This window comes from Pelodiscus sinensis, chromosome 1, assembly GCF_052426305.1.
Source record: "Pelodiscus sinensis isolate ZL-2025 chromosome 1, ASM5242630v1, whole genome shotgun sequence".
Taxonomy (NCBI): domain Eukaryota; kingdom Metazoa; phylum Chordata; order Testudines; family Trionychidae; genus Pelodiscus; species Pelodiscus sinensis.
The window spans coordinates 93,586,192-93,612,748 of NC_143052.1; the positions used below are offsets into that span (position 1 = coordinate 93,586,192).

The 26,557-nt window shown below is 46.3% G+C and overlaps 2 protein-coding genes across 2 annotated transcripts; one reads left to right on the forward strand and one right to left on the reverse strand.

The window, feature by feature from the left end:
• The first annotated feature begins 9,116 nt into the window (after positions 1-9,116).
• Positions 9,117-21,344, forward strand: JOSD1 (Josephin domain containing 1). Its single transcript, XM_075936785.2, has 5 exons — positions 9,117-9,261; positions 9,621-10,409; positions 17,242-17,370; positions 17,508-17,702; positions 18,999-21,344. The coding sequence occupies exons 2-5, from the start codon at positions 10,225-10,227 to the stop codon at positions 19,096-19,098; spliced, it is 609 nt and encodes a 202-aa protein (XP_075792900.2). The 5' UTR covers positions 9,117-9,261; positions 9,621-10,224; the 3' UTR covers positions 19,099-21,344.
• Positions 21,345-21,652: 308 nt separating this feature from the next.
• On the reverse strand, positions 21,653-26,324 carry TOMM22 (translocase of outer mitochondrial membrane 22). Its single transcript, XM_006118962.5, has 4 exons — positions 25,955-26,324; positions 25,688-25,806; positions 25,079-25,196; positions 21,653-22,352 (listed from the first exon to the last, which is right to left on the reverse strand). The coding sequence occupies exons 1-4, from the start codon at positions 26,054-26,056 to the stop codon at positions 22,278-22,280; spliced, it is 414 nt and encodes a 137-aa protein (XP_006119024.2). The 5' UTR covers positions 26,057-26,324; the 3' UTR covers positions 21,653-22,277.
• Between the last annotated feature and the right edge of the window lie 233 nt (positions 26,325-26,557).

Consider the following 26,557-nt stretch of genomic DNA (forward strand, 5'->3'; position numbering starts at 1 on the left):
AACATCATCTTTGACAGATGCTGATGACATCGGGCTGAAATAAATCCGCTGGAGCAGCTTTATTCTGATGCAATGACTCTGTCAGAGCGTCACCAGGCTGCTTCCCCAGACTCACCTCCATGATTTTGGAGGCCCTACAAAGGTCACGGCTAATCTTTGTCCTGGGCTTTCCATTAGTGCTGATAAACTTCACATTCCCCCACTGAGCTCTATGAGAGCCATGGCAGTAAATCCCTCCCTTTTGGGGATGACATGAATCCCCACATCAATTGATGTATGCAGTGGACAACAGGCTTTAGCATTCAACCTCTGTGCCTCTTGCTCTATATTTGTCTTCTGAAGAAGTGGATTGTGCCCACAAAAGCTCATGATGCTATCTATTTATATTTTTGGTTAGTTCCCAAGGACATGTCTACAATGGCAAAATAAGAAGGTGAACGTCCACACTACCAAGGCTGTTATTTCAAAATAAGGGGGCTTGTTATTTTGAAATAATAACTCCTGCTTGTGAAAAGGAATACATTTATTTCAAAATAGTTATTTCAGGAGTTATTTCAAAACAACTTATTTCAAAATAACTTGGTAGTGTAGACATAGCCTACTACAGGACCATTGGGGGTTTTTTAAGTTTTTTTTTTTTTTTAGTTACAGACTAACAGAGCTACCTCTCCGAGTATTTTCTGTTTCCACTGCAAACTCCTTCCCTACCAGCTGTTCCATTAAGCAGCCAATGCAGTTTTGCCTCACAAAGAAAGCAGTTCAGTGTCACAAGGGTATCTAGGTGATTAATCATGGATTGAGAAAAAGGGAGTCCTGTGTTTCAGTCTAGGTTTTAACAAGTTCATCTGTGAGTGACCTTGTTTAATTCAACTTTATGGTCAGTTTCTAAGTAGCAATGTTAAAATGTGTTTATTATGGTAAATATGTAATCACTGAAAATTTAAGCAGTTACATGTTTACACACTGGGGAGGCGGCTCTCCAGGGGCAGAGGCAGCAGTGCTGGAAGGAGACCTGCATGTAACTGTAAACGTTAATGGATGAGCTCATTGGTTAAACCGTTAACCCTTTTACACTTTCACATCACTGTTTCTAAGTGCCCATAACTCCTTTTTTTTACTTCCCCTGGTTTGTAGGTATTCAGCAGCTCTCAGGACCAGGACATCAAATTCCCCAGCTGTAAAATGAAGTTGAAATTATGGCTGTAAGCAACTAGTTGACTATCCTATAAGCAAATGCTTATCAGGTGTTCAAGTAGGAACTCGACTAGTCGCTTCCCCCCTTGCTGTCTCTATCAGAGAGAGGCAGCAAGAGGGTGAGCATGAGCCGGTGTTGGGGGGAGCTGGCTTAAAAGCCAGTTTCCTCTCCTCGGCACCATCTCTGCGGGAGGCAGGAGAAGCAAGGTGCATCAGGGAAACAGCGTGAGAGAGGACTGAAACAGTCCTGCTTGCGCTGATCTCTCTGTTGTTCCTCTTCATTTGAAATGTACAAGAACAGCCCCAGGTCTTGTACATTTCAAAGGAAGAAGCACAGAAGGGAACCCATGCAAGTGGGGACTGCTTTGCTCCCTGCTGGCATGAGTTTCTGCTGCCTCTCTCCCTTTGAAATGTACAGGAGCTGCCACGGCTCTTGTACATTTCAAAGGGAGAGGCGCGGAGGCATAGTGAGCACTCCCCTTATTGATTAATTGAGTATTCGATGAAAATTCCATTGACTACTCAATTAGCTGATTAATCGAAATTTAACATCCCTAGTTGAAATACCTGCTTTACAAGGATGTTGTGATGAGTAACTACTGAATGTTCTTAAAGTGCCATATACAAACATTAAAACTTCCCTAGAATGTCCAATGGCAGGAAGCCTAACTCTTCACAACAATGTGGAAAAGTGTCCCTCCCCAACTGAAATATTAGCAACTATGTATGATTGTAGCATAAGCAGTAAAACACTGGTTGGGCTGAGGGGGCTAATGCTTACACCTCTTTATCTACAATAGGTTACTTAAGTTTGGGGATGACCCAAAGTGTTGCAGTTCAGGCTGACTCTGCCCACAGCTTCAAACAAGCTGTGTATTGTGGTGTGATCATAGTGAACATTAAATGGGTATGTCTGAGGGGAGAGGAAGCTTATGGGATAGGAAAATAGCATGCAGGGAACTCTGCTCTTACTCTTGTATTATTTGTATTAATATTACAATAGTACCCAGATCCCCCAAATTATATTGCAGCCCCATTTTTGCTAGGCACTGTATACAAGCATAGTAAGGGACTGAATTTACTGTCTTAGGAGATAAGAATGGAGGTGGAAACAAAGCACAGAGAGGGGGAGTGACTTGCCCAAGCACTTCAGTGGCTGAGCTGGGAATAGGTTTCCTAAGTCCACATTCAGTGTCTTATCCACTGAAGCAGTACAGAACACATCTCTTTCTAGTTAGATACCAGGCATAGCTCAGACAGGTCCATCTCTAGGGGAGCCCAGGCCTAGGACAACTCTTCTACTCCAGACCCCAACTCCACCTCTTTCTTCCCATGCTCCGTCCCTGCCCCCAATCCATCACTTCCCCAAGCCCCACTCCTGCTCCATCCCCACCCGTCTCTTCCTACCTCTGCTCTGCCCTCTTCTACAACCATTGCATCCTTTCCCCAAAACCCTCTCTCTCCAAGCTATGGGACATTGTAGATTATCTGGGGGCCTGGCATGGGACAGCAGAATGAGTAGTATAAGCAAGGGAAAGCATTGCCTTTCCAAAAATGCCTACACTGATCAGCCACCTGGGAGGGCAGTAATGGGCCTACCCTGTCCTTGATCTTCTAATGCAGCGATTCTCAAACTTTTTGGGCTCCAGAGCCCTTTACATGCATAAAAATTTATGCGGAGCCTAAAATTTGTGTGGTACCTATCAATGTTTCCAGTCTGTCAACCTCACAGAGCCCCTGGAGATGTCTCGCGGAGCCTTGGGGCTCTGCGGAGCACAGTTTGAGAAACACTGTTCTAATGTATTTGTACATGTTGAACCTCTCTAGTCCGGCACTCTCTGGTTCAGCGAATCCGTGGTCCAGCATGATTTTAGTTAGCCAGATGTCCACTTATCATGAGTATGGCCAAGTCCCATAAAGTTTGTTTACAGCCACCCAGTCCTGGTGCTCAGTGTTCTGTGCTGTTCTTTAGCTCTAATTTACCTCTAAATGTCTTCTAAGAGCTCAGTAAGCAGTGGATGTGTTGTCAATTCAGCTAAACAATATTGACCTCCCATGTGGGGATGTCAGATATCATGTATTTTAGTAATCATATAGCTGCAACAATTTTTAGCAATTACACAATTCCTAAAATACTCCCCGGGGGCAGGGCCGGCAGCCAGTGTACTTCTAGCTCTGGCCCCACTCCCGGGGAGCACTCTGCCACCCCACGCTGATACAGAGGCAGCAGTGCGGGGTGACCGCAGACCCTGTCCTCGGGGGGCCTGAGCTCCCTGCGGACAGAGACTGCACCAGCATCCCGTCTATACTCCCCCCCACACACTGCTGCCTCTGATATAGAAGCAGCAGTGGAGAGGACAGGGGGCTCTACGGAGTCAATGCTCAGGGGATCCAGCTTAAAAGCCAGATCCCCCTGAGTAGAGGCTCCTGCCTGCCCCTCTCCGCTGCCTCTGTGGCTTGAAAAACAGCCTCCCTCTTCCTCCATGCTACTGCCTTGCTATCAGCAGCAGAGCAAGGGTGCCGAGGGGAGATGTCTCCATGGGATCCAGAGTTTGTGGAAGACAGCTTTTAAGCTGGCTCCTCCCCAACACTGGCTTCCACCTGCTCCCTGCAATGCTGTCTCTGGCATTTGCCAACCCTAGGCATATACCGTTAGTTTCTACATTTACTGTGTTCATCTACAAGACCTGAGCTTAAAACTTACTTGAAAAAGATTTAATTACTTTGTTGCTGAAGATTATAAAATCACATCTCTAAAAACTCATCCTTCCACCCTCCCACAGCTGCTGTCAGGCATCAAGGCACCAGTTTAATAGTACTGTGTAGGGCCCCTGCATGTGTCCTAAGGATGAACCTGCATGTGTCCCTACATCCACACTGAGCCACCCACACTTTTTGGAACCCTCAAACACCCACCTCCCTTCTGTCCCCAAGTGTCCCTGCACTCCCTCTCCCACTCAGCCCCTGACTGTCACTGCAGTAGCTCTTCTACCCCTGCCCCAACTTGTCCCTCCCACTAACCTTTCTGAACCACAGAGAATATGACCTTCCAATGGCCCCATGTGCCCATGCTGTCCAGTTCCCCCATATCCTGCATTTCCTCACCTGGTCCTGCAGGCAAAGCACTGTGAGGAGATGGGGCAGTATCCCTTCCCTCCTCTATGCCTGGCTACTCTGACCCTGAACTGGCTTTCTCTTCTGGCACCACAGCAGCCCCTAGTGAGGAGATGTCATTGCAGCTCCTCCCTGGCAGAATTTATTTTCAGGGTGGAAAAAAACTGTGGAGGACATGAGTTGTGTGTGTGCACAGTGGAGCAGAATTCCCCCATCAGTACATTTGTTGCTGTATTAAGTTAGTGACAGCTTATTTTTAGGTTAGTAGGCATGTTTACTAATACAATTGGGCCTTTGTTGTTAATAAATGAATGTACAAACTGGTGTCTGATACTCTCCCATATTAACAATTTCTAATATTATTAATAATTCCAACAGCACAGAAGGGAACTAGTGACTTTTTAAAAACCCAGTTTCTTAATGAAATTCCTATATATGTTGGGGCCAGACTTTGTAACACCTTTTAGTTCACGAGGTACCAGGTAATCAGTACAGAATAGTTGCATAAATCTGAATTTAAAAATCTCAAAGGGGTCGCTGTATTAGTCTGTAACTAGAAAAATAAGTATTCTTTTGGCACCACAGAGACTAACACATTTATTACATCATAAGCTTTCATGGGTAAACCCCCCACTTAACTTAAGTTAGTTTTACCCACAAAAGCTTATGACCTAATACATTTGTTAGTGTCTAAGATGCCACGGGACTGCTTGTTGTTTCTGATGTAAAAAAAATTTTCATTATATCTTCTAGCACTGCAAGGTGCAAATTCCAATTAGCACTCTTGACAGATTGAGATGCAAAGACTCACCCACAGCTGGCACTTGTCCCAGCATCTTCAACTTTTTCCTGGTGTGCAATGTACTTCTTCTCCAGTCTTGTCTAATTCAGTATTTGGGTGAACTAATTACATCCCTGGACATTGTGCTTAACCAGGTCCTCTAATATGGTATTCTCCAAAGATTCAGCCACTAATCGGTACTCTTTGTTTCTCCACTGATGTCTAAAAATGATCAGTACCATAGCAAAAACACAGATTTTGTAATACATTACTTAGGGATTATCATGTTATGTAATATACATTATATAACTTAGTGCATACCATTTGTGGATGGATTCCAATAACTTTTGGCTGCGTGCTGATATCAGAACCAGTCCCTCATTACAACTCTTTTGGCACAATAAACAGAGCTGATAACAAATACCACAGAAGCTCTTTTTTTTTTTTCTGGATGGCAGCAAATCAAGTTGAAGCACTCATTCCATGCACACTAATCTGTAACATTAAAAAAATTAATCAGCTATCCTGTTCTGAGCTTTAATTAACACGGGAATGTCAGTTGAGGATCACTGTTTAACCATGTAAGGGCTGAATGTATGGCATACCTCTGTTAAAGTACAATTAAAAACCACTGATTTCTAAGCATTTTCTCAAATATATCCGTGTTCTGGGTTTGTAATGTTTGATACCATTGTGTTCATGGGAGAAAGGCATTTCAAATTAATGTAGAGTGCAGGAGGGGCCGCTGGGCTGGAGGTGGGGTCAAAGGATTCAGAGTGAGGCAAGGGCTCTGCACTGAGGCTGGGGGTTGAGGTGTGGGAAGGGGTACAGTCTATGGCTGGGGATGTGGGCTCTAGGGAAGGCCCAGAAATTAGGAGCTCAAGGTGCATTAGGAGGCTCTTGGCTGGGGCAGGAAGTTGGGATTCGGGATGGGGCTGATGTCTCTGACTAGGGGTGCAGGCTCTGGAGTGGGGCCATGGATGAGGAGGGTTTTGGGGTGCATGAGGGGGCTGTGGGCTGGAGGTTGAGAGTGGAGGGAGCAGGATCAGGGCTGGGGCAGGTGGGTGGGGTGTGGGATCCAGGAGGGTGTTTGGATGTGGGAGGGTTCTGAGTTGGGGCAGAAGGTTAGGGTGTGGGCAGGGTCAGCTGGTGAAAGGGTACATGGGGGGGGCCACATGACACACCTTCCTCCAGCCTGGGAAAGGACCAGGACAAGTCCCCTCTGCCCCAGGCTCCACCTCTCCACTCCTGCTCCATCCCTTCCTGCCTTTGCTCTGTCCCCTCCTCCTTCCCTTCCCCCGTGCAATGTGGCTTGGGGGGGATTATTGGAACCAGGGGTCCACTCTCCCTCACATTCACCGGCAGTGACAGGGGAAACAGAGCATGGCTGCTGGCTCTGCTTCCCGTGGATGAGGGTGAGGAGATCCTGCCCCCTCCCCTGATGTGGCCAGAGGAATGGAGCAAGTTGGGGCTCTTGCCATGATGTTCCTGGTAAGTGTGGAGAGTAGGGGGGCCTGGACATCAAACCACCTCTTGCTAGTTTCCCAGCTAGGCCTACCACTTGCCCTTCCCACCCATGGTGTTTGACGCATATGATCCCTTGTGTCTCTCCCTGTGTGTCACCTATGGCCATGGTTCCTAGCCAGTTGGAGCTAAGGAGCCAGTGCTCCTACACCGGGGTGGCCAACCCGAGGCTCATGAGCCGTGTGCGGCTTTTCCCCCATGGCTGTGGCTTGCGAAGCCCACCCATGGCTCAAAAACCACCCCTACGTCCCCCAAAATGGCCCTCTCCTCCCGGCTCCCTGTGCTGACCTAGGCAGGAGAGCTGTCCGGCACAGCCATGAAAGCTGCAGAAATAAAGATGGCGGCAGGTGGCGGGAACCTGTTGTGACCAAAAAGCCTCAAAATGTGTTTAACTCAAAGGGCAGAGCTTTTTTTTTTTCCCCCTTGACTAAACACAACCGGGGGCTCCTTTTAAAGGGGCAGTCCTTTTTCTTTTTGATTGACAACTTTGCCCTGGCTCTTCACACTGGATCCACTGCTATCTTGGCTCTTTGCCCAGAATGGTTTGGCCACCCCTGTCCTTCACCCTAGAAGCTGGAAGAATGTTCCACTTCCCAGGAGCCTTGCAGAGCTGTATAGGAAGCCTGGCTGCCCCATGCCAACCTTTTAATAGCATGATCAGCAGTGCTGTCCAGCACCTCCAGGGTCTCTTTTTGACTGGGTGTTCCAGTTGAAAACTGAACTTTTGGCAATCCTAATTATACTATCAACAGAGGTGGGAGAGTGTGGTGGGGGTGCTGCAGAAAGTGACATTATTGAAATAATGATCCTGTAGACTTTTATGAATCAAATGACATCGCCCTTACCTTCTCTCATCAACTTGCAAACAGAATTATAATGCTCTCAGACTGTAATGTCATTGACAGGTCACTGAACTAGAAGAATTTGATCCTTTTTTTCCCATAAGGAAATTGAACTTCTGTTGCACCTTACATAAGTAACTCCAGGTTAGGGCTGAGCCATATTTGCAGATTGTGTTTGTCATCTTAAAATGTTCCCACAGTAAATCCAGAGGTATCCAAAAAGTTAAGCGTGTCGTCCAGGTATAAATTCCATGCCAGCACTGTGCTCCTAAAATTCCATTAAGTGTAAATAACCTCTCCCCACCCCACCCCCGAAACTAGGCTTGCCAGATGCTTTCACCAAAAATCCCGAACATGGCAGGAAAAAAACTTGGTTGAGCAAGTTTCTGGGTTTTTTTTACCGGTAGGGTTACCAGATGGGTTTCAAAAAAATACCAGACACACGTGATCTCAGAATGGGGGAGGGGAAGGGGAGACTGGCCGGGAGGGGAGGAGAGCGGAGCAGGGCTGGCTGGGGGAGATCGAGGGAAGGAACTGGCCAGCGGGGAGTAGGGCTGGTCGGGAGGAGGTCAGGGGGAGTGGGGCTGGCTGGAGGGGAACTGGCCAGTGGCAAGTGGGGCTGACCCGGGTGCATGCAGATCCTGGGGTGCTGCCCGTCCCCTGCACGGTCCCAGTAGGGTGCACGGATAAGTCCAGCCTCAGGGATTCCATCCCACCCCAGCACCGCCCCCACCACCCTCCTCTCTACTGTGTAGCTACATACTGCCTTGCTGGTAGACATGCTCACACAGTACGCAACTATCTACTGATACTGCTGATAATAATAAAACTTACTTAATTAGAAAATACCGGACATTTATATGTCTGGTATTTTCTCAATTTGTTTCCTGAACAAAAAGCTCAAATACTGGACTGTCCAGTTCAAAACCGGACACCTGGCAAGTGGCAACCCTATTTACCGGACGGGGCCAGAAATAACGGACCATCCAGGTGAAAACCGGACACCTGGCAGAGCAACAACACATTATTCACATTCTTCTTCAGAAAGCATTACTCTTATTATGTATTAGATACACCACATATGAAGAAAGGAAGTGTGTGCAAGAGGAAACAAAAAGGATCAAGTATTAGAAAGCAGCTGTATCTGTGCAACCCACACCCAAGAGCTAAGCCTAAGAAGACTAAGCAGCTCAAGGGGACTTCCTATTGATTTTTTTCTTGTGTGTTTCGTGGGGGCCCCCAATGGATGCATTCCCAGAACAGCGTGAAGACACAAGTAGCTAGGGCAGTGGGGTCTCTGACATGCATAGGCAGGCTGTGTGCAAACCCAAGACGCCATGCAATGGCTTCAGGAGCTGCTAAATGGTGGTGCTGAGAGAGTCTCCACTTCCGGCTGGAGATGGAGCTCAAACTCTGTGCAACGAGATGCGGTGCGGCAGCACAAGCCAATGCAGCAGGCACGTAACCCATGGCAGCCTGCAGGGTCCATACCCTGGCAGCGCACGGCGCAGGCAGCACAGGCCTGTACAGAGGACGTCTAGCCCGCGGCACGTGCCGCACGAGTGACGCAAGGGGTGCCGAGCCCACAGCCACGCGGCGGCGCTCCCCCTCCCCCCAGCTCCAGCCCAGGCGGCTGAACAGCTTGCAGTGACGTCACTCGCGTGGAAGGGCGCCCTGAGCGTTCTGGCGACGTAGGCGTGTGCGGGGCGGGGCCAGAGCACGCGCCTTACGCGGGGCGGGTTGGTCGCGCGTGCGCGGGGGCCGCTGGGGCGGCTGTTGAGCCCGGGAGGTCGGGGCTGGCGAGCGGTGAGTAGTCGGCTGCCCGGGCGGGGGGCGGCGGGTACCGCGGCTCCGGCTGCCGCTGCCTCTCCCGGCCGGGCGGGACCAGCCCCCGCCCCGGGGAGCCGCTCGCTCCCGGGCTGTCCTCGGACTTCGCCCTCGTGCGGGGAGCCCCCCTCCCCCGGGGCACGGGCCCTGCCCCGCTGGCAGCCCCGCGGCGGGGGGGGGCGCTGGGCGGGACTGCGCGCCCGCGGGAGGCTCGGGGGAGGAATGTCTCGAGCGAGCCTGGGGTGGGGGGTCGCCCCCCGGGAGCGTGTCCGGGGCTCGAGCCCGTCGTGCCGCTGCTGTTTCCGATGGGCTGATCGAGGCTTCTCTCCCCTGCTCAGGAGCGCGGCAGGACTTGGCGAGGAGCTCGCGCCTTACGAGAGGCCGCTTCGCTCCCCAGCCCTTGGCATCTGCTTTTCAGGACATGGCCACTCCCAAAAGGATGGAGAAAAGCAACTGAGACGTCCCCGAGGCCCCTGCGCTCCTGCAAACGGCCTCTGAGACTGGCCTCATCGTCTCTAGTTTGGCTTCGTGGGGTGCAGGGCATTTCTTCCCAGCCTGCTCTGGATCCTTTTTAGTGGGGCAGCAGACCAAAGGAGATGGAAGAAAAGGAGCGATGTGATAAATTCCAACTGGAGTCCTGATGCTATAAGGGGATTTAAATCTTATTTTGATATTTTTTTGAAAGGACACAGAGGGGAGGACTTACACCAATAGAAACTTTTTATGGGGTGGAGGAGGAGGGAGAGGGGAAATGTTCCAGATCCTTACATGATTTTTGCAATCAGTCAATTACTAAAAGCACAAGAGGAGTGTTTGCCAGCCGGAAGCAGGATTTGTCAATAACGGAAGGGAATAGTGAGCTCTTGTTTTGATTGTGGAGGGGAGAAAAACTTAAGACTCCTCTGTTTCTCATCACCTTCCCCTCAACTGTCCTGTGAAAAAATGAGTTGTGTGCCATGGAAAGGTGACAAAATCAAATCGGAATCGCCTGAGCCACCACAGCTGGCACCACTCCGTATTTACCATGAGAAACAGCGTAGGGAATTGTGTGCTCTCCATGCCCTAAATAATGTCTTCCAGGACAGCAACGCATTCACCCGGGAAACACTTCAAGAGATTTTCCAGAGGTAGGGAGCACCTGCACTGGCATTGTTAGTTCCTGTTTTTGCATTTTATTGCTGGAATGAGTATCTGAAATACCCTTTGGGAGTTGCAAGGGAGAAAGGGAGTTCAGAATCTGTGACTTTTGAAAGCTGGGCAGCATCTTCTTTATCCTGTCATATCTTCTATATTAATGATGTAAAAGCTCTTCTCTCACTTTTTCCTGGTGCTCAAAACTGTTCGGGCTGCCACTTTGAGGTGCAGATGACCTTTGTCAGGGCTGGGGAACCCAAGGCCTGGGGGCCAGATGCGGCCTCTGGCTTGCCTGGATCCAGCCCCTGTGGCTCAGGAGCACTCCCTGGCATTGGGGAGCCTGCACTGGTGCTCCAGTCTCCTGCTGCCTCTCCACAGGGCTGGAGCACACAAAGTCTAGTGTGCTCTTACTAGGCTCTGGTGTGCATAAGGAATGTGGGGAGTGTCTTTCCCTCATTTGGGGGTCACAGCACTGAGGGTTTGTTTTTGTAGGGGTTTTTTTTTTTGCTTCTCACTTGTGTGCAGCCTCCGACTGATTTTTTTGTATTCTGTGGGACAGCCCTCAACCCAAAAAAGATTCTCCACCCCTGCTTTATGTGATGGGCCAACCTTAATAATCTCCTCCTCCAAAGCTCTTATCTGGTTCCCAAATTTCTCCATTCCCTTGTTTTGGTAAGGTAAATTACTCCCATTAAACATATTTTGCCTTGTGTTTGTGTGGTTGGCTTCAGAACGGGGAAGGTAGATGTCTAAAAAATGGGACAAATTAAATTCTTCAAATATTATTACCAATTATGTATTTTCACCCTGGATACTCTGGCATGCTGGATCTAAATTCTACAGTGAGGTTCTTGTGATCTGACACACTGGTGCAAATCCTGCAGCAGCTTTGAATAACTTTTAAATATGGATATTTTGTTTAACTTAGTATGAAAAGGAATAATCCAGTCAGTAGTCTCTTATTTTACTATACACATTTAAAATATTTTATGCTTTTTCATGGGAGCACTTCTCAATACTAATCTGAAAGTCCCCTTAACTTCAGTAATATACTAAAGGAAATCTCCTCTGATTCTCCATCTCTATCCATAGAAGTAATTGCAATTCATCTAATTTGGATTTGAGGTTCATTACCAGAATCTGACAGTCTAGAATATGTGAAAAGCCAAGTTTTATGAAAATATTCTGAAATTCCACGCCAGGGGAATGTGATCAAAAGTTATTTCTGCAATTGATCAAGGTTTATGTAGTGCCCCAGTGCTGACAGACTGCATGATAGCAGTGGTATTTCTTCTTCTGAGAAGCAGTGGTCTCATGAGAATAGTATCTGGCTCACCCATATATATTTCTTTGATTGGAAAAGAAAATGTATTTAATCTATTTAAAGTGTAGATTACAGCAGGGGTTCTCAAACTTTGATACTGCAACCCCCTTCTAAGTTGCTCACAACCTCCAGGGGGGTTGGGACCCACAGTTTGCGAAACAATGGACTACAGTACTACCCTAAGTAGCCTTCAAAATGGGCCATAATGAACATACTGTTCAGGAAGTGGAGTGTCTATGAGTAGTCAGCTATGAAAAATGCTGATGCTTTTGTTTCAGCCCACAAACAGAAATTTAACCACTGAAACTTAGCCACAGATTTATTTCTACTCAACTGGAGCAAAAGCCTTCTGCTGTTGCTATTCTTTCTGATCCTAATAAAAATGATTGCCTTGGCTTTGATTGGACATAGATCTCTGGAATATGTGAGAAGCCACATATTTGTTTGGTACATATATTTCTCTCAGAAGTCTCATTCTATCTGCATTGTCAGATCTCAACTCAAAGATGGCCTTGTCCTAGATCTCAGTCCATAACCACTCCGTCATGAAGCTTGGATAATGATACAGTGGGGCTACACTGCAGGCTTTTTGCGCTGGAGTGTGTCCACACTGCCATGTGCTTTTGCGCAAAAGCTGCCATGACAGTGTGGACACACTCTTGTGCAAGAAAGCATGGATGGCCATTTTAGCCATAGGGGTTTCTTGTGCAAGAAACCTCTGTTGCCCATCCACACTGCCGCCTTGTGCAAGAGGGCTTATTCCTCGTGGGAAGCCTGCAGTGTAGACATAGCCTCGTAGTTGCACAACTTTCTGCTCTTCTGTAGATCTGAGTCAATCTATGAAAGGTCTTTTGACAAAGCAGGTTTTCTCAAATGAAGGGGGTTTTAAGTATGGGCAGTGGAAAATAACCTGTCTCCATGCTTTACCTTGATTGTATCTGGAAAAATGTAAAAAACAAATAGTCTGGTAGAACTTTAAAGACTAACAAAACATGTAGCTGGTGGTATGAGTTTGATTACTTGCTGAACTTAATTGAAGGCAAGGAGAGGTTGAAGGATTACATACCATCTTTAGCACACTGTGTGCTTCATTTGACAGTTCCACTGTTTTCAATCATCTCACTGCATATTATAAGGTTCCACAGAGGTTTGGTGAACATATTCCCACCAATCAGTGAACTTATTGAATGTGGGATCTAAGCCTGGTGCTAACAAAAATAACTTTCCCCTTGAGTCCTTACCAGTCACTAAGGAAAGCATTTGTAACTGTAATCACATCTGTAAGTTACTGAATTGCAAACTTTAAGACTGTCTCCACTGCCCCCATTTTGTGCAAAAAATATGCAAATGAGGAGGTGTGGAATATTGCTGCGCTTCATTTGCATAATTTATGAGGCTCCATTTTTGCGCAAGAGGTTTTTGCACAAAAAGGAGCCGTCTACATGGCTCCTTTTTGCACAAAACCCCCTCTTGCGCAAGAGCCATTCTTCCTGAAAAAAATGTGGAAGAACAGCTCTTGCACAAGAGGGGTTTTGCGCAGAAACGGAGCCTCATTAATTATGCAAATGAAGCGCAGCAATATTCCATGCTTCTCATTTGCATATTTTTTGCTCAAAATGGGGGCAGTGTAGCCATAGCCTTACTAGTTCATCCTCCCTTCTCTGTATTCTACAGACACAAAATGCGTCCCATCTATAGGAAAGGCTGGATTCAGCTTTCCATCTGAATTAGACTACTCATGTAGTGTTTTGTTTGCTTGGGCTTTTATTTGAAATCTGCAGTCTGCATCTGACAAAGAGGACTAGTTTGTGTTCCAGCACCTGACCAGCCCGTATGACAGTACCTTAGAATCTTGAGGCTCACTCCATTAAGGCTATTGCACATCAGTGACACACTTCCATAATGTTTCAGTTTTCTAAATCTGAAGCACAGCTAACTGGAATTCTACACAAACACAGCTTCACTTGTACAGCTTGGAATCTACATTGCATACTCTGTTTTGGGAATACGGTTTTGCATTCCTAGGCTATGTCTACACTCGCAGCTTCTTGCGCAAGTACAGCTGTTCTTGGGCAAGAATCCGCAGAGCGTCCACACTGCCTGCCCGCTTTTGTGCAAGGAAATTTACAGTACGGCGTGGTAAAAGAGGGCTTCTTGCGCAAGAGCTACGCTCTTTTTTTATCAGGTGTAAGCCCTCTTGCACGGGAGCTCTTGCGCAAGATGGCAGTGTGGACGCTTGGCAGGGATTTATTGCGCAAGAAAGCCCTATGGCTAAAATGGCCATCAGAGCTTTCTTGCGCAAGAGAGCGTCCACACTGCCATGGGAACTCTTGTGCAAAAGCACTTCTCGCACGTGGCAGTGTGGACATTTTCTTGTGCAAGAACCCAGCAGTGTAGATGTAGCTAGTGTAATTAAACTCAGCTGATTTTTCTCTGGGTTTTGCCCCTTAGGTGCATGCCTGAGTAGGACTACATAGAGGCAGTTTTCATAGAGAAAATTGTACTCACAAGTAACAGTTCGTATGTTGCCTTCACATATTTATATAAACTGCCTACTTTCCCTTTCATCTCTGAATTTTACTTCTCTAAATTGACTGGGAAGAATAAAAATGGTTGTACCCTTAGGCTGTGTCTACACTGGCACGATCTTGCGCAAAAGTGGCGGCTTTTGCGCAAAAACTTGCTGCCTGTCTACACTGGCCGCATGTTCTTGCGCAAGTAAACTGACGTTCTAATGTATGACATCAGGGCTCCTTGTGCCAGAACTCTGACGCTCCCGCTCAGAAATAAGCTCTCTTGCTCAAGAGCTCTTCCAGAAGAGGCCAGTGTAGACAGGCAACACGAATTTCTTGCGCAAGAAAGCCCTCTGGTTAAAATGGCCATCAGAGCTTTCTTGCGCAAGAAGAGTGTATACACTGGCATGGATGCTCTTGTGCAAAAGCACATGCCAGTGTAGACGCGCTCTTCTGGAAGAGTTTTTGCAGAAGAACTCTTCCACAAAAGAGTTTTTGCGTGAGAACGTGCCAGTGTAGATGTAGCCATACAGTTCTTTTATAAATGTGCTTCTGGACGCTTAGGTTTATCAGACATTTGCTCTCTGGGGCAAGCTCAGTCTCTTTTTCTGTTTGTACAATGCCTAACACAGTGGTATTCAAACTTTTTGTATTGATTTCACACAGCAAGTCTCTGAATGTGATCCCTCTCTTATAAATTAAAAACAGGAAGAGGTCCAATTTAATGGGGGGCTTAGGGCTGTCTGCCCCATAGACCGTACAGCTCATGAGTCCCATGTAACCGCCTTATGACCCCCGTGGAGGCTACAAACCCCAGTTTGAAATCCCTAGTGCAGTAGAGTCTTGTTTTGTGATTGGGGCTCCTTGGTGTCATGCTAATAGACATAACGGTGCTTAGCATCTGCCTGCATTTTCTATAAATGTAAATACTCAGAGACAATATTCTTGAAGTACAATAGTATCTAAATGTTAGAAACACCTCGGGAATGGAGATTGTTTGTAACTCTGAAATATTCATAACTTTAAACAAAATGATATGGTTCTTTCAAAAGCGTACAACTGAACATTGACTTAATGCAACTTTGAAACATGCCTGTACAGAAGAAAAATTCTGCTTTCTCTTTATTTTTAGTAGTTTGTTTAACACAGTACTGCACTGTATTTTTTCTCTCTCTGCTACTGCTGCCTGATTGTATACTTCCAGTTCCAAATGAGGTGTGTGGTTTACTGGTTGGTTCATGATTCTGAGGTTTTATTGTAGAGTTAGTGTTGGAAGTGGATGTACTGGCCAACTACCTGTTATATGAAGCTTTAGTGTGACCAGGAAAAGCTAGTTGAAGTTTTGGGGCCATAATTACTTATAACCATTATTGTGCTAAAGAGAGGCAATAATAGGTTGACTGTGTTGAAAGAAGCAGTGATTTGACCTTTGCTCAAAAAATAATCCAAGGCTGTGATATTAATAGCCTCTCATATTAACACCTTGTTTAAAGCTTTCTCTCCCTTTTATTGGCTCATCACTTTTGAACTAAATTACTCCAATGTACACTATTTTGGCTGCTTTGAAGACCACCTAGATTCCTAGAACTACCTTAAATGAGTGCAAAATGGTGTCCACTTATACCACAATGGCTGGTCACTTCGTTACTTGAAAAGCTGCTTCTCCTCTTCTGTGGTCAAAGGCTTTATGGTGGGATGCTCTAGGATTAGGGTATTTTCAGTAGACAGCCGTAGCTTGCAGAACTTGTTCCTTATAACTGTCCACCAAAGTTTTGACAGCCTTCAGGGCATAGTGTAAGAACCAAGCAGGCATCTCTGCCCCACCCTTCCCCCCCCAGCCATGTTGGAGGAAGAGCAGGATCTCCTGGGGATGGAGCTAATGTGGGTGACTTTCCCAGTTGGAGCCAGGTACAGACTGCCTTCAGACACTAGTGATGTCCTCAAACTAAATTTCTTTTGACCTCTGCTGATTTGGCTGCCTGCTTCCTCCTACCTTTTTTCCTTATGCACTCGCTGCAGCTACTTGAGCTTCCCAACTATTGGCTCTTCTCAGTGGCTCCTCCTCTCCCCTTTTCCCTACCTTCCTTCCCCTCACTACAAAACGTATTTAAAAATATAGAATAATAACAAAATGTAATTAATTGGAGACTTGCCAACCATCAGTCTAATAGGTCTGCTTGTATGATGTAGGCCTTTCCCTCCCCCTTCTATGCTTTGTCTACTTAGATGGTAAGCTCTTTGGAGATACTGTCTTTGTATATATTTGCACAGTGCACAACATGATGGAATCCTGATTGGAGCTGTTGAGGTGATGTCCTACTACAAATAAATAATATGTATTGGCAAGCCTCTGCATGAATGTTTAAATGGCAGTGAAAAGAGATTTAGCCGCGAGCAAGCTTAGCTCTTGACCTTATTATTGTAATAGTATTGACAGTTGGCCCATTTAGTGGTGGTACTGCTTTTTTTAAATAAATTTCCTGATGCTTCAGTGATGCATTTTATATACACAAGTACTTATTCCTTGGCAAATTTGAAAACCTATCTGCAGCCAAAGCACTTTGAGGTGCTGCGAGTTTATCCATTATGAGTTTAGTAAGGTCAGATCTAGTCAATATATTGGTATTTTTGGAGGTTGCCCATCTAAGTGGCATTACCCTTTTCCTTTTGAGTCAGAACTGAACCAATACCATATGCCAATTGCTCTGCCTGCTGGGTAAGAGAGAGAGCAGAATAGTTCAGGTTGAAGATGCCAAACTTTGCCAGTTGCCTGATTGGAATTTTGAACAGTGAGGATGAATAATAAGTGGGAGGGTTGTGTGTTCCTATTGAGTCATCACCTTTCAGCATTGGGCTGACCTTTTAATAAAAGTGTATGGGATACAAGCACAACCATTGCCAATTCTTCATAGGGAGTATGAATGTGTGAGCCTGGGAGATGGGTATAAGAAACTCTTGCAACAACATTCTTTCACTTTGTGTTTGCAGACTGTCTCCCAACACCATGGTGACACCACACAAGAAGAGCATGCTGGGAAACGGGAACTATGATGTGAATGTCATCATGGCAGCGCTTCAGACCAAAGGCTATGAAGCAGTTTGGTGGGATAAGCGCAGGTACTGAGAACCAGGGTGAAGTGTATGGAGAAAGCTTAATTGCTATAGTTTGGGAGAGAACTACCTCTGCTAGAGTTTATAATACAGAAAGTAGGAGAAATAACTGAATGCCATTTCTGCTCTCTCTGCTTACCCAGGGATGTTAATGTTATTGCCCTCTCTAATGTGATGGGTTTCATCATGAATATGCCCTCGAGTCTCTGCTGGGGTCCCCTGAAGCTCCCTCTTAAACGACAGCATTGGATCTGTGTCCGGGAGGTGGGTGGCACCTACTACAATCTTGACTCCAAACTCAAGGTGCCTGAGTGGATTGGAGGTGAAAGCGAGCTCAGGTGGGTCTCCTTCCATCCTAATCCCCTGTTCCTAGCCCATTACAGATTGAGTATCTGCCTTTAACATCTAGTGTCTGGTTACAATACAGTTCATGCTTTAGTACCACTCTACAGTGGTACGAATTGTAATAGCAAAAATTGAAGAATGGGAGTGAAAATGAAATTATGCCCCTTCTGGATCTTATACCATATGTATCATTTCTGTGCCATTTGTTTTCCAAGTTTCACAGAAATGATGCATCTTAGCTAACAGGAGATTTGACGGTTCAGGAAAGCCTGGGTTTTTTTCCTAAGGCAGCTGCCTTTGTCACTGTGATGTGTAGTTTTTCCCATGGTTAATCTGTGGTGACATCTGAAATGAACTAACCCGCCATGTTCTATTATGTTTCTTTAGATTGGAAATTCTTGACAGGGTTCCACTGATGTTCTATTGTTGTGTGTCCAACAGAGAGGTTTTAATTTGAAAAATATACTATTTTCCTTAAGTTTCCACAGTTAACTAGCAAGCCTCTTTCCATTTTCCTGTTCTGAGATCCAGGTGGCATTTGTGCTAATTTTTCCATGTCTTTCACATTCGTGTAAAACAGTGGTTCTTAGTGAGCTCTGTTGTATTTAAGATAACATTACCATTCATGGTCATTAAAGACTTGTGGCATTCTCCCCGTATATCCCCAAAACTGTATTGATTAGGCTTGATGACCCAAATTGATTCCAGTTCAGAAAATTGTACTCTTATGATTCCTGCATAATACTACTGGTTTGGACTGGTAGTTGGTTTCAGACTCAAGGCTGTTTCATTTCAGCATTAAATGAATGATTCATGTGTTTAACATTTTGGGAACTTTTTTGGCAAAATATACTAGGGAAATTTAAAATTGTTTTCATATTATTAAAGCCACCTTCTACCTTTGAAATCACCCAGTCAGAGAGGCTGAAAAAATGCATCAGGTCCCAGTTCATAAGCTGTCAGTAATCATTCTGTGCCACTAGGTTTACCATGGCATCCTTCTGTTTCCTCCCAGTCACTTGATCTTGTGGGGGCAGTGCTTTGAAATTGATTAAGACTGCTCATCTCTGAAACCCAAAGAAATAAAATACAGGACTATGTAACACTATGTAGTCCTGTATTTTGTTTCAGCTACACCAGACTAAAACGGCTACATTTCTATCACCAAAGAAATAAGTTTGTTTCAGTCCTGCTAAAGTCTTTACTCAAAGGGCTTTGCAGTGCTACTACTGCTAAATTTTGGATTTTGTTATTATTTCACCACTCTTTTGCCCTTCTCCTTTCCACAGGAAATTTTTGAAATATCAGCTGAGGGGAAAGAACTGTGAACTTCTGCTGGTGGTACCAGAGGAAGTGGAAGCACATCAGAGCTGGAGAGCTGACATGTGACCAGGACTTGTCTCATCCTTTCTCACTACAGCTCCAGTCTTCCCCCCCCCCCCCCCCAAACACTTGATGTCCTCTAACCTGGATAATGGGTGTCCTGACTCTCCTCCTCTGGAACTTCCATTGGTCTCTTTTCTTTCTTTATGGATGGTGCAATAGCGGGAGTGGTATAGGGTATTGTGGGGGGACAGAATGGATGAGGATGGAAGCCAGTCACTTTTTAATGAGAGAATGAGTGCTGTGCTTTTAACTTGATTACCTTGCATAGTGCTCTTTAAAATAGGCTTTGGGAAGAGGTGTTTGGAACACTCTGCTGATTCTCCTTCATGCCCCAATATCTTAAAGATTGCTTATGGTTGGACACTATTCCCTCCAGACTTGATTTAAAACTTTACCTGGGAAGTGTCAAGCATGCTGCTGCCTCTCTAAAACAATCTCTCCATCCAAAGCAAACTATTTAAGATACATTTGCAAATCATAGGGGACTGTCAGGAAACTCTTGAACACTAGCAATGGTATAGTGCTCTGTAGAATCTCCTGCTTGGTGAGGGCTTGTGCCAAGGATTAAGGACAACCTATCTACAAAAAGAGGGGCTATCTTTTAAAACAAAACAAAAAACAAAAAACATGGGGGAGTCTTCTCGATGTCTTTATGGATTTTAGTTCAGCAGATGGTCTAGATGCTTCTTTAGATAGGGCAGGCTGATTAGGGAATAGAAATGATAACAGGTTTAGACTGGTTCAGAAGCACTAAGTATCTGGAGTGCAAGAGGCCCCTTGGGGCCTATAGAGGGTTTTCTTTGGCAAGTGTATATCCTCTTGTTCCTGTATGTGCACTTATTAATCCAGGAGCTGATTGCAGAGAAGCATATAAAACTGAAGGTGTTTAAGAAGATGGAAGCAGTTGTTCCCTCTTATTTCCCTCCTCTGTGGAACACTAGTTATGGCCATGATAGAGAGATCGAATCATGCAAAGCAAAATCAAAGAAAGGCTTTGCAATTGGAGGTTTCTGTATCTCCTGTCACTGCTAGCAATTATTGTGGGAGATGCATACAGGGTTCAGGAGAGTCTTCCTGATGGTAAGAGCAAACTGTCTAGCATGGCAGCTGAACCAAAGTCTTTGGTTTTGGCTAACATTCCTGACTGCTGAATCATCTCACCCTCTGTTCCCTCCTGCAGAGAAAAGTGACTAAGACAGGGAGACTCTAGTAGGAATCTTTCACTCATATTTTTTTTTCTATGCCACCAGGTGCTGAGTGTAGTTTAATCATTCCTTCTGCAGAAAGAGGAAAGGGTGAGTTTGGAATAGATTTCACACTACTAGTGACTCTTCCTGGTCAAGCTATGTTACAACTGTGTCATTTCCTAATGCACAAGCTGTCCTCCTAGTTGTAACAGCAAGTGCAGAGCATTGATGGAAACCAGTGCATTGATGGGTAATCTAGTGTCTAAAGCTGAACTTACAAAACCACCAAAGCCTTCCGTTTTCAACAGACAGAGGCCATGTGGCAACAGAACAAGAGTGGTGCGTGTGGTCAACTCTGGACATCTTACAAGCACCATGCTTGCAATCTCTTGACGACACATTGGCAGTGGCTCTTCTGCATGTTCTACAGTCCAAGCCCAATGTTTCTACAAGACCCCTACTTCCTTCTTAACACCACATTCCAATGACCAAAACCAGCTGGCAAAATTTTTAAACTCATCACAAGCAGGAATTCTGCTTATGACTTGAAGCCATTTTCTAAAAGGGAAGGAAGAATAAAAATCAACAGCAAAAGAATTTTCTATGCTGATTAAAATCGCACTTTGGAGAGATCCTGTTTGCATGGAAGCCGCTAGCCAATGGATCAGTGCACAATATGCAAAGATGTTTTAAAAAACATTGTGGGGCTGCCTCCCTATATTTATATCTAATGTCACTGCTTAACCCCCAGGGAAAGGGTGTGATCCAGCTGCTCAGGAAAAGGGAAACTGTATGATCACATCCCTGGGGAATAGTGTTGTGGTGACAAGGAGGGGAAACATGAATCCCACTGCTTGGGAGTGGGAAAGCCCATGTTAGTTTTTCTTGCTTGTTTGGTTTTGTTATAGCCTTGTCTTGGATTTGTTTACAGAGATGTATTTTGTTTAACCAAATATTAAAAATGGAAAAATCTCCATATAAAGTGTCCCAGTCACTTCTGTGTGTGCAGCTGAATTGTTCTGTAACATGGTATGTAAAGGAAAAATAAACTGTTCTTTGTTATGATGTTGTGACCTTTTTGGGAGTAACTCCCTTCATCAAACTCTACAATTGAACCCCCTAGTTGATTATAGGCAGCTCTAGGACTTCACTCCTGAGACATTGCTAAGTTATCCAAAACTACTTCATTATCTAAGATATTTTAGGAAGGAGCCACCTAATCTTTCCCTCCACCACAGATAACACTGTACGTAAAATTGGAGGATAACCACTCATCTGTGTACAAAGCTGTAAATCTTCCCTTAGTACCTGGGAGTATGAAAATTGAGCCCTCAAGATGTAAATCCACAGGGGGGTGTCTACTAAACACACAATGTTTGGGTTGAATTTATTTAATACTTGATACAAAAAAAAAGTATGCAGCCGATTTCCAAAGTGTAGTAATTTTATGATGCAAACCAAATCGGCACAGACGTAATTGTCTTTAACAAAACGTGCTCCTCCTCCAAAAGAAATAGCATGGAAATACCTGAAAATAAGTTTTCCCCACAGGGCTCAGATGAAATTTTCTACCTTTTATGGTCTGCTCTGTCTGTTGGCAAATTCACTCCTTCCTATCACTGGTCTCTTCGGGCCTTGATTTAGGCAGGAAAAACAAAGGATTTTCTTTTGTTTGCAGAATTTACTGAACAAACTGGCCAGAGCCTAACTTGTGCTCTGAGGTGGTTTCCCTGGAGTAAGAGGCCCATAGCAGAAGCTCCTCAATTTAAAGTCTTTGTAACTGCTCACTGTATGGACTGATTGGATAAAAGGAAAAACTTGTGATATCTGGAGAAGCCCATCAAAAAAAGGTCCAGGAGAACGAATTTTGCCTCTTTATGGATAGGTCAATGTCCCAAGTTTAAAAAAAAATACCCAGCCTGAAAAATCAACAGTTCAAATGAATCAATTTTGAAGTCTCCCCCTGTGATATGGATCTGAAGCAACTTTCCTAAGTTAGATCTTTCCAGAAAGTGGCGGCAAGGCCCCTGGCATACTGCCAGACAGCCCTGTAGTGGGTCCTAAGAGAATCTGCAAGAGATGATACTGGGTTAAAAAAAAACTATTAAAATAAATAACAATAAAAATTCAAAACAGCACTTCACCCCACCTCCCTTCATATTTCCGGAAAATGAATAAGGAAGTGTTGTTTACTACTTCATAAATATAAAGATCTAGTGGTCACTCAATGCACTTCATAGGCAGCAGATTTAAAACAAAAGGAAATACTTCTTTACACACAACACATAGCCAGTCAATGTCATGAAGGCCAACAGTAACTGAGTTAGTCCTGTCTTTTGTTTCAGCTAGACCAGACTAACACGGCTACATCTCTATCACTGGGTTAAAAACAGAATTAGGTAAGTTCAAGGAGGATAGGTCCTACAGTGGCTATTAGGATGGCACGGATGCAACTGTACACTAGGTGTCCTTATGCCTTTGATTGCCTGATGCTGTAATAAAACAATGGGGGATGGATCACTAGATAATTGCCTTCCGTTTATTCCTTCTGAAGCATCTGCCATAGGCTGCTGTCAGAAGACTGAATACTGGGCAAGACAGGCCATTGTTCTGGTCCAGTTAGATGCTCTTTTCTCATTCTTTGGGGCTGGGAGTGCATTACTATGTAATACTGTTCCCCCTCTGCTATGGCAGCTAACTGCTGTAGACTAACTCTGATAGCAAATGGAAAATAAGACTTGTCAACCCAGTACTATTAAGTCAGCAGTATCAAATATGTGGTCCACAAACTATCAGGCCCATATGATGTATTTATGATGCCCATGTGATATACTGCAACTGTGCAGAATTTAAGTTTGTGGTGTCCAACATGCTAGCCACCTGTGGCTATTTGATTAGCTGAGTGTGGCTAGTTCACAGCAGCAGTAGCCACTATAGTGGCTACTGCTTTAGAACTGGTTGGACACCATGGATGCAAGTGCTCCCCTCACTCTGGCCCAAAGCAGCTTTTAGCTCTCGTTGTGGCAAAGAGCACCTTCTACATACAACCTGGCTGTGTCTAGACTGGTCAGTTTTTCCGGAAAAACTTGCCAGCTGTCTACACTGGCCGTTTGAATTTCCGCAAAAGCACTGACTTCCTACTGTAAGAAATCAGTGCTTTTTGCGGAAATACTATGCTGCTCCCATTAGTGCAAAAGTCCCCTTTGCGCCAAACTTTTGCGCAAAAGGGCCAGTGTAGACAGCTGAGATTTGTTTTCCGCAAAAAAGCCCCGATCGCAAAAATGGCGATCGGGGCTTTTTTTGCGCAAAAGCAAAAGTGGTCTAGATTGGCCACAGACACTTTTCCGCAAAAAGTGCTTTTGTGGAAAAGCGTCCGTACCAATCTAGACACACTGTTCCAAAAATGCTTTTAATGGAAAACTTTTCCCTTAAAAGCATTTGCAGAAAATCATGCCAATCTAGACGGAGCCCCTAAGTATAAACAATATCTTGTTAGCTGCCTGAATCTGCAGAGAGCTTGGAACAATGAGTCAGAGTGATGATCTCCTTGCCTGCCAACATCTGCATTAACTGATAATTCTAGTACAGGTTGAACCTCTCTTGTGCAGGACTTCCTGGTCTGGCAAAGGACCACAGATGTTGCTGGACCAGAGAGCCCAGCTGCAGAGGTTGAGAGCAGCTGGGAGCAGAGCCAGTTTTGCAGGGGCAGTGACCTACGGGTAGAGCACCCTGGAAGTAGCTGCCGAGCAGCTGCTACTGTGGATGGGGCCAGGGAACCCCAGGAGTAGCTGTTCCCCCGCAAGGGGTTGGGGGTAGGAAGCAGAGCTTCGTGAGTGGTCTGGAGGCAGACCTACGCAGGTGAGCCAGAGGAGATAAGGACTCAGTTCTCCTGAGCAAGCTGCCAGGAGGGAAGCCCCAGAAAGCCCAGACACCTAATCTCCCATGATTAGGCAAATTCCCTTGTTGAGGACCACTCTGGTCCCTGAAGGTGCTGGACAAGGGAGGTTCAACCTGTAGACTCAGTGGGTCTGAGTGCAGTCCTGGGGGGAGAGAGTTGGTAGGAATAAAAGAATGAATAAGACGTTTAATTACTACATAAAGACTGTATTGTCCCTTTAATCTCTGTGTAAACCTCTCACTGAGATCAGTGGGATTTCTTCTGTGGATTGAGGACAACATGTCATCCTGAATTTATGGCCTGGTCCACAAACTAGGGATGTCAATGTGTAGATGACTACACAATTAACCGATAAACCTGGGCTTATCAGTAATCCTGTCAAATACACACCCCTCTCCCCTTGCTGCCTCTGTATCAGGGGAAGTGGGGATGGGAGCCAGTACCCATGAGGAGGACTGGCTCCCGCTTGCCTCCCCATGTTGCTGCCCCTGTATCAGAGACAGCAGTGCGGGGTGGAGTAGCAGGGGGCTCCCTGGGAGTGGGGCCGGGAGAGCACTGGCTGCCAGCCCTGCCCCTGGGGAACATCAAATATCCATGTAACCATTAAAATGTGATGGTTACATGCCTATTCAATTACATGCTATCTAACATTGCTACCACAGACCATAATTACACATGAATCATGCCCTCTTCTCTCTGTTAATTGAGTTTGAAACCCCTGGTATTAGAAAAACAAGGGGGAATAGGGTGAGGGGGGTCCTTGTGATAAAACAAGGTAAGGTTATGATGTCCCTAAAACACTATCAAAAACTGCTCATCTTTATGTTGCAAGGCAACCAAAGTATCAGCCCATGTGCATAGACTGCAATGGGAAAAGAGTTTGAGGCTTCAACCTCACCTGTCGCTGCTGCAGCTGCTGCTGCTGCTCCATCTGCAGTTTCTCAGTTTCAAATACAACTGGAAGAACCAGGATCATAAAAGAGGTAGTCCCAATCCACAGAGCTGCCCTGGAGAATCTAAAGAAAAAATAATCATGATAAAAAAGGCTTGATTTACCTTCCCTTTTATATGTAACAACAGCAGTGTCTCTGTCCACACCACTTCCTGCAGCTCCCATTGACTAGGAACAGCAATCTGCAGCCAACAGGAGCTTCAAGCAGCTGTACCTGCAGCGACACAGGTTAAAAAAAAGCACCGGCAGCCCACCGGGGGGCTAACACTAGTAAACTGGGTCCGGCCCATGAGCCAGTTATTGCCCACAGCTATTTTAGCAGGATGTGCAGTGTTACTACATACACCTTCAGCACAATCTACAGCGGCTACTGACGCTCACCCCACCCCCACCAACAAACAGAGTAGGGGGGACACAGAACGAAACCGGGCGACATCTCAGGAGCACGACATCCCAAAGGACAACAAACCAACCCTGACCTGAGACAAGGCCACGCGGCTCTGCCGACCCGCCCACCCGGGTCAGCCAGACCCAGCCACGCCCCCGCCTGCTCACCGGTACATTCTCTGCGCCACAGAGAGAGACAAGTCGAAGGTAGCTCCCGCCGCGGCGCGCACGCCTTCCGGGAACATCTCGGTCAAGCCCCACAGCCGCTCGCTCAGGGTCTCGTCCAGCTGCGGGGGAGGGAGAGGAGAGGTTCCCCGTCAGGCCCGTGAGAGGCCCCTGCCCAGCAGCGCCCCATGCTCCGGGGTCACCCCGGCCACGCACATGGAGCCGCGGGCGGCCACGCTCCCCCTCCCTCCTCCTCCCGCAAGCCGGCACCTCGTCGTCGTCCTCCAGCTCCTCCTCCAGCTCCTCGGCCTTGCCAGAGCCGCCCTTGGGCAGCAGCAGCTCCTCGGGGGACAGGGGCGACGCGGCGGCCATGGCTGCAACCCGAAGGGGTGGGAGGGGAGGCGCCGGAACCGGAAGAGAGCAGACGAGACGGGGGCCCGGCAGCGGGCAGAGAGGCACCGGAAGGCCGGCGAGGGACCCTCACGCGGGAAGGGCTGAGCGATGGGGGCAAGCGCGACCTCTATCGGTCATCCCCCTCCGGCGCCCACTTCTGCAAATCCCTCCGTAGTCAGGGCAAGCAGCCCTAAGGCTCTCGTCACCCGCAGCCGCCTGCGCTCCAGTCTAGCCCCTCTCCTCACCCATGCTCCCCCGCTGCTGCCCAGCGCCTATCCTCACCCCATCCTTCAGTAACTCCTAGATGCGTTCTCCATTGCCCATGGCTTGCAAAGGCTCATGCCCTTAGCTTACCTCCCACCACAGCCTCTTGCCTTGCTTGACACCTTGAAAAGTGGGTATGCAAGGGAAAAAATCGGACCTCAGCCCTCCTCCACTTGCTGGACTCCTCTGCTGCAGCAGGAAGTGGACAATAGTAGT

Coding starts and splice junctions, on each gene's coding strand:
- JOSD1 (XM_075936785.2), top strand. CDS start 10,225: ATGAGTTGTGTGCCATGGAAAGGTGACAAAATCAAATCGGAATCGCCT. Junction 17,371..17,507: donor GTTTGGTGGGATAAGCGCAG/GTACTGAGAACC, acceptor CTGCTTACCCAG/GGATGTTAATGTTATTGCCC. Junction 17,703..18,998: donor GGAGGTGAAAGCGAGCTCAG/GTGGGTCTCCTT, acceptor TCCTTTCCACAG/GAAATTTTTGAAATATCAGC.
- TOMM22 (XM_006118962.5), bottom strand. CDS start 26,056: ATGGCCGCCGCGTCGCCCCTGTCCCCCGAGGAGCTGCTGCTGCCCAAG. Junction 25,807..25,954: donor AGCTGGAGGACGACGACGAG/GTGCCGGCTTGC, acceptor CCTCCCCCGCAG/CTGGACGAGACCCTGAGCGA. Junction 25,197..25,687: donor GTGGCGCAGAGAATGTACCG/GTGAGCAGGCGG, acceptor TTTTTTCTTTAG/ATTCTCCAGGGCAGCTCTGT.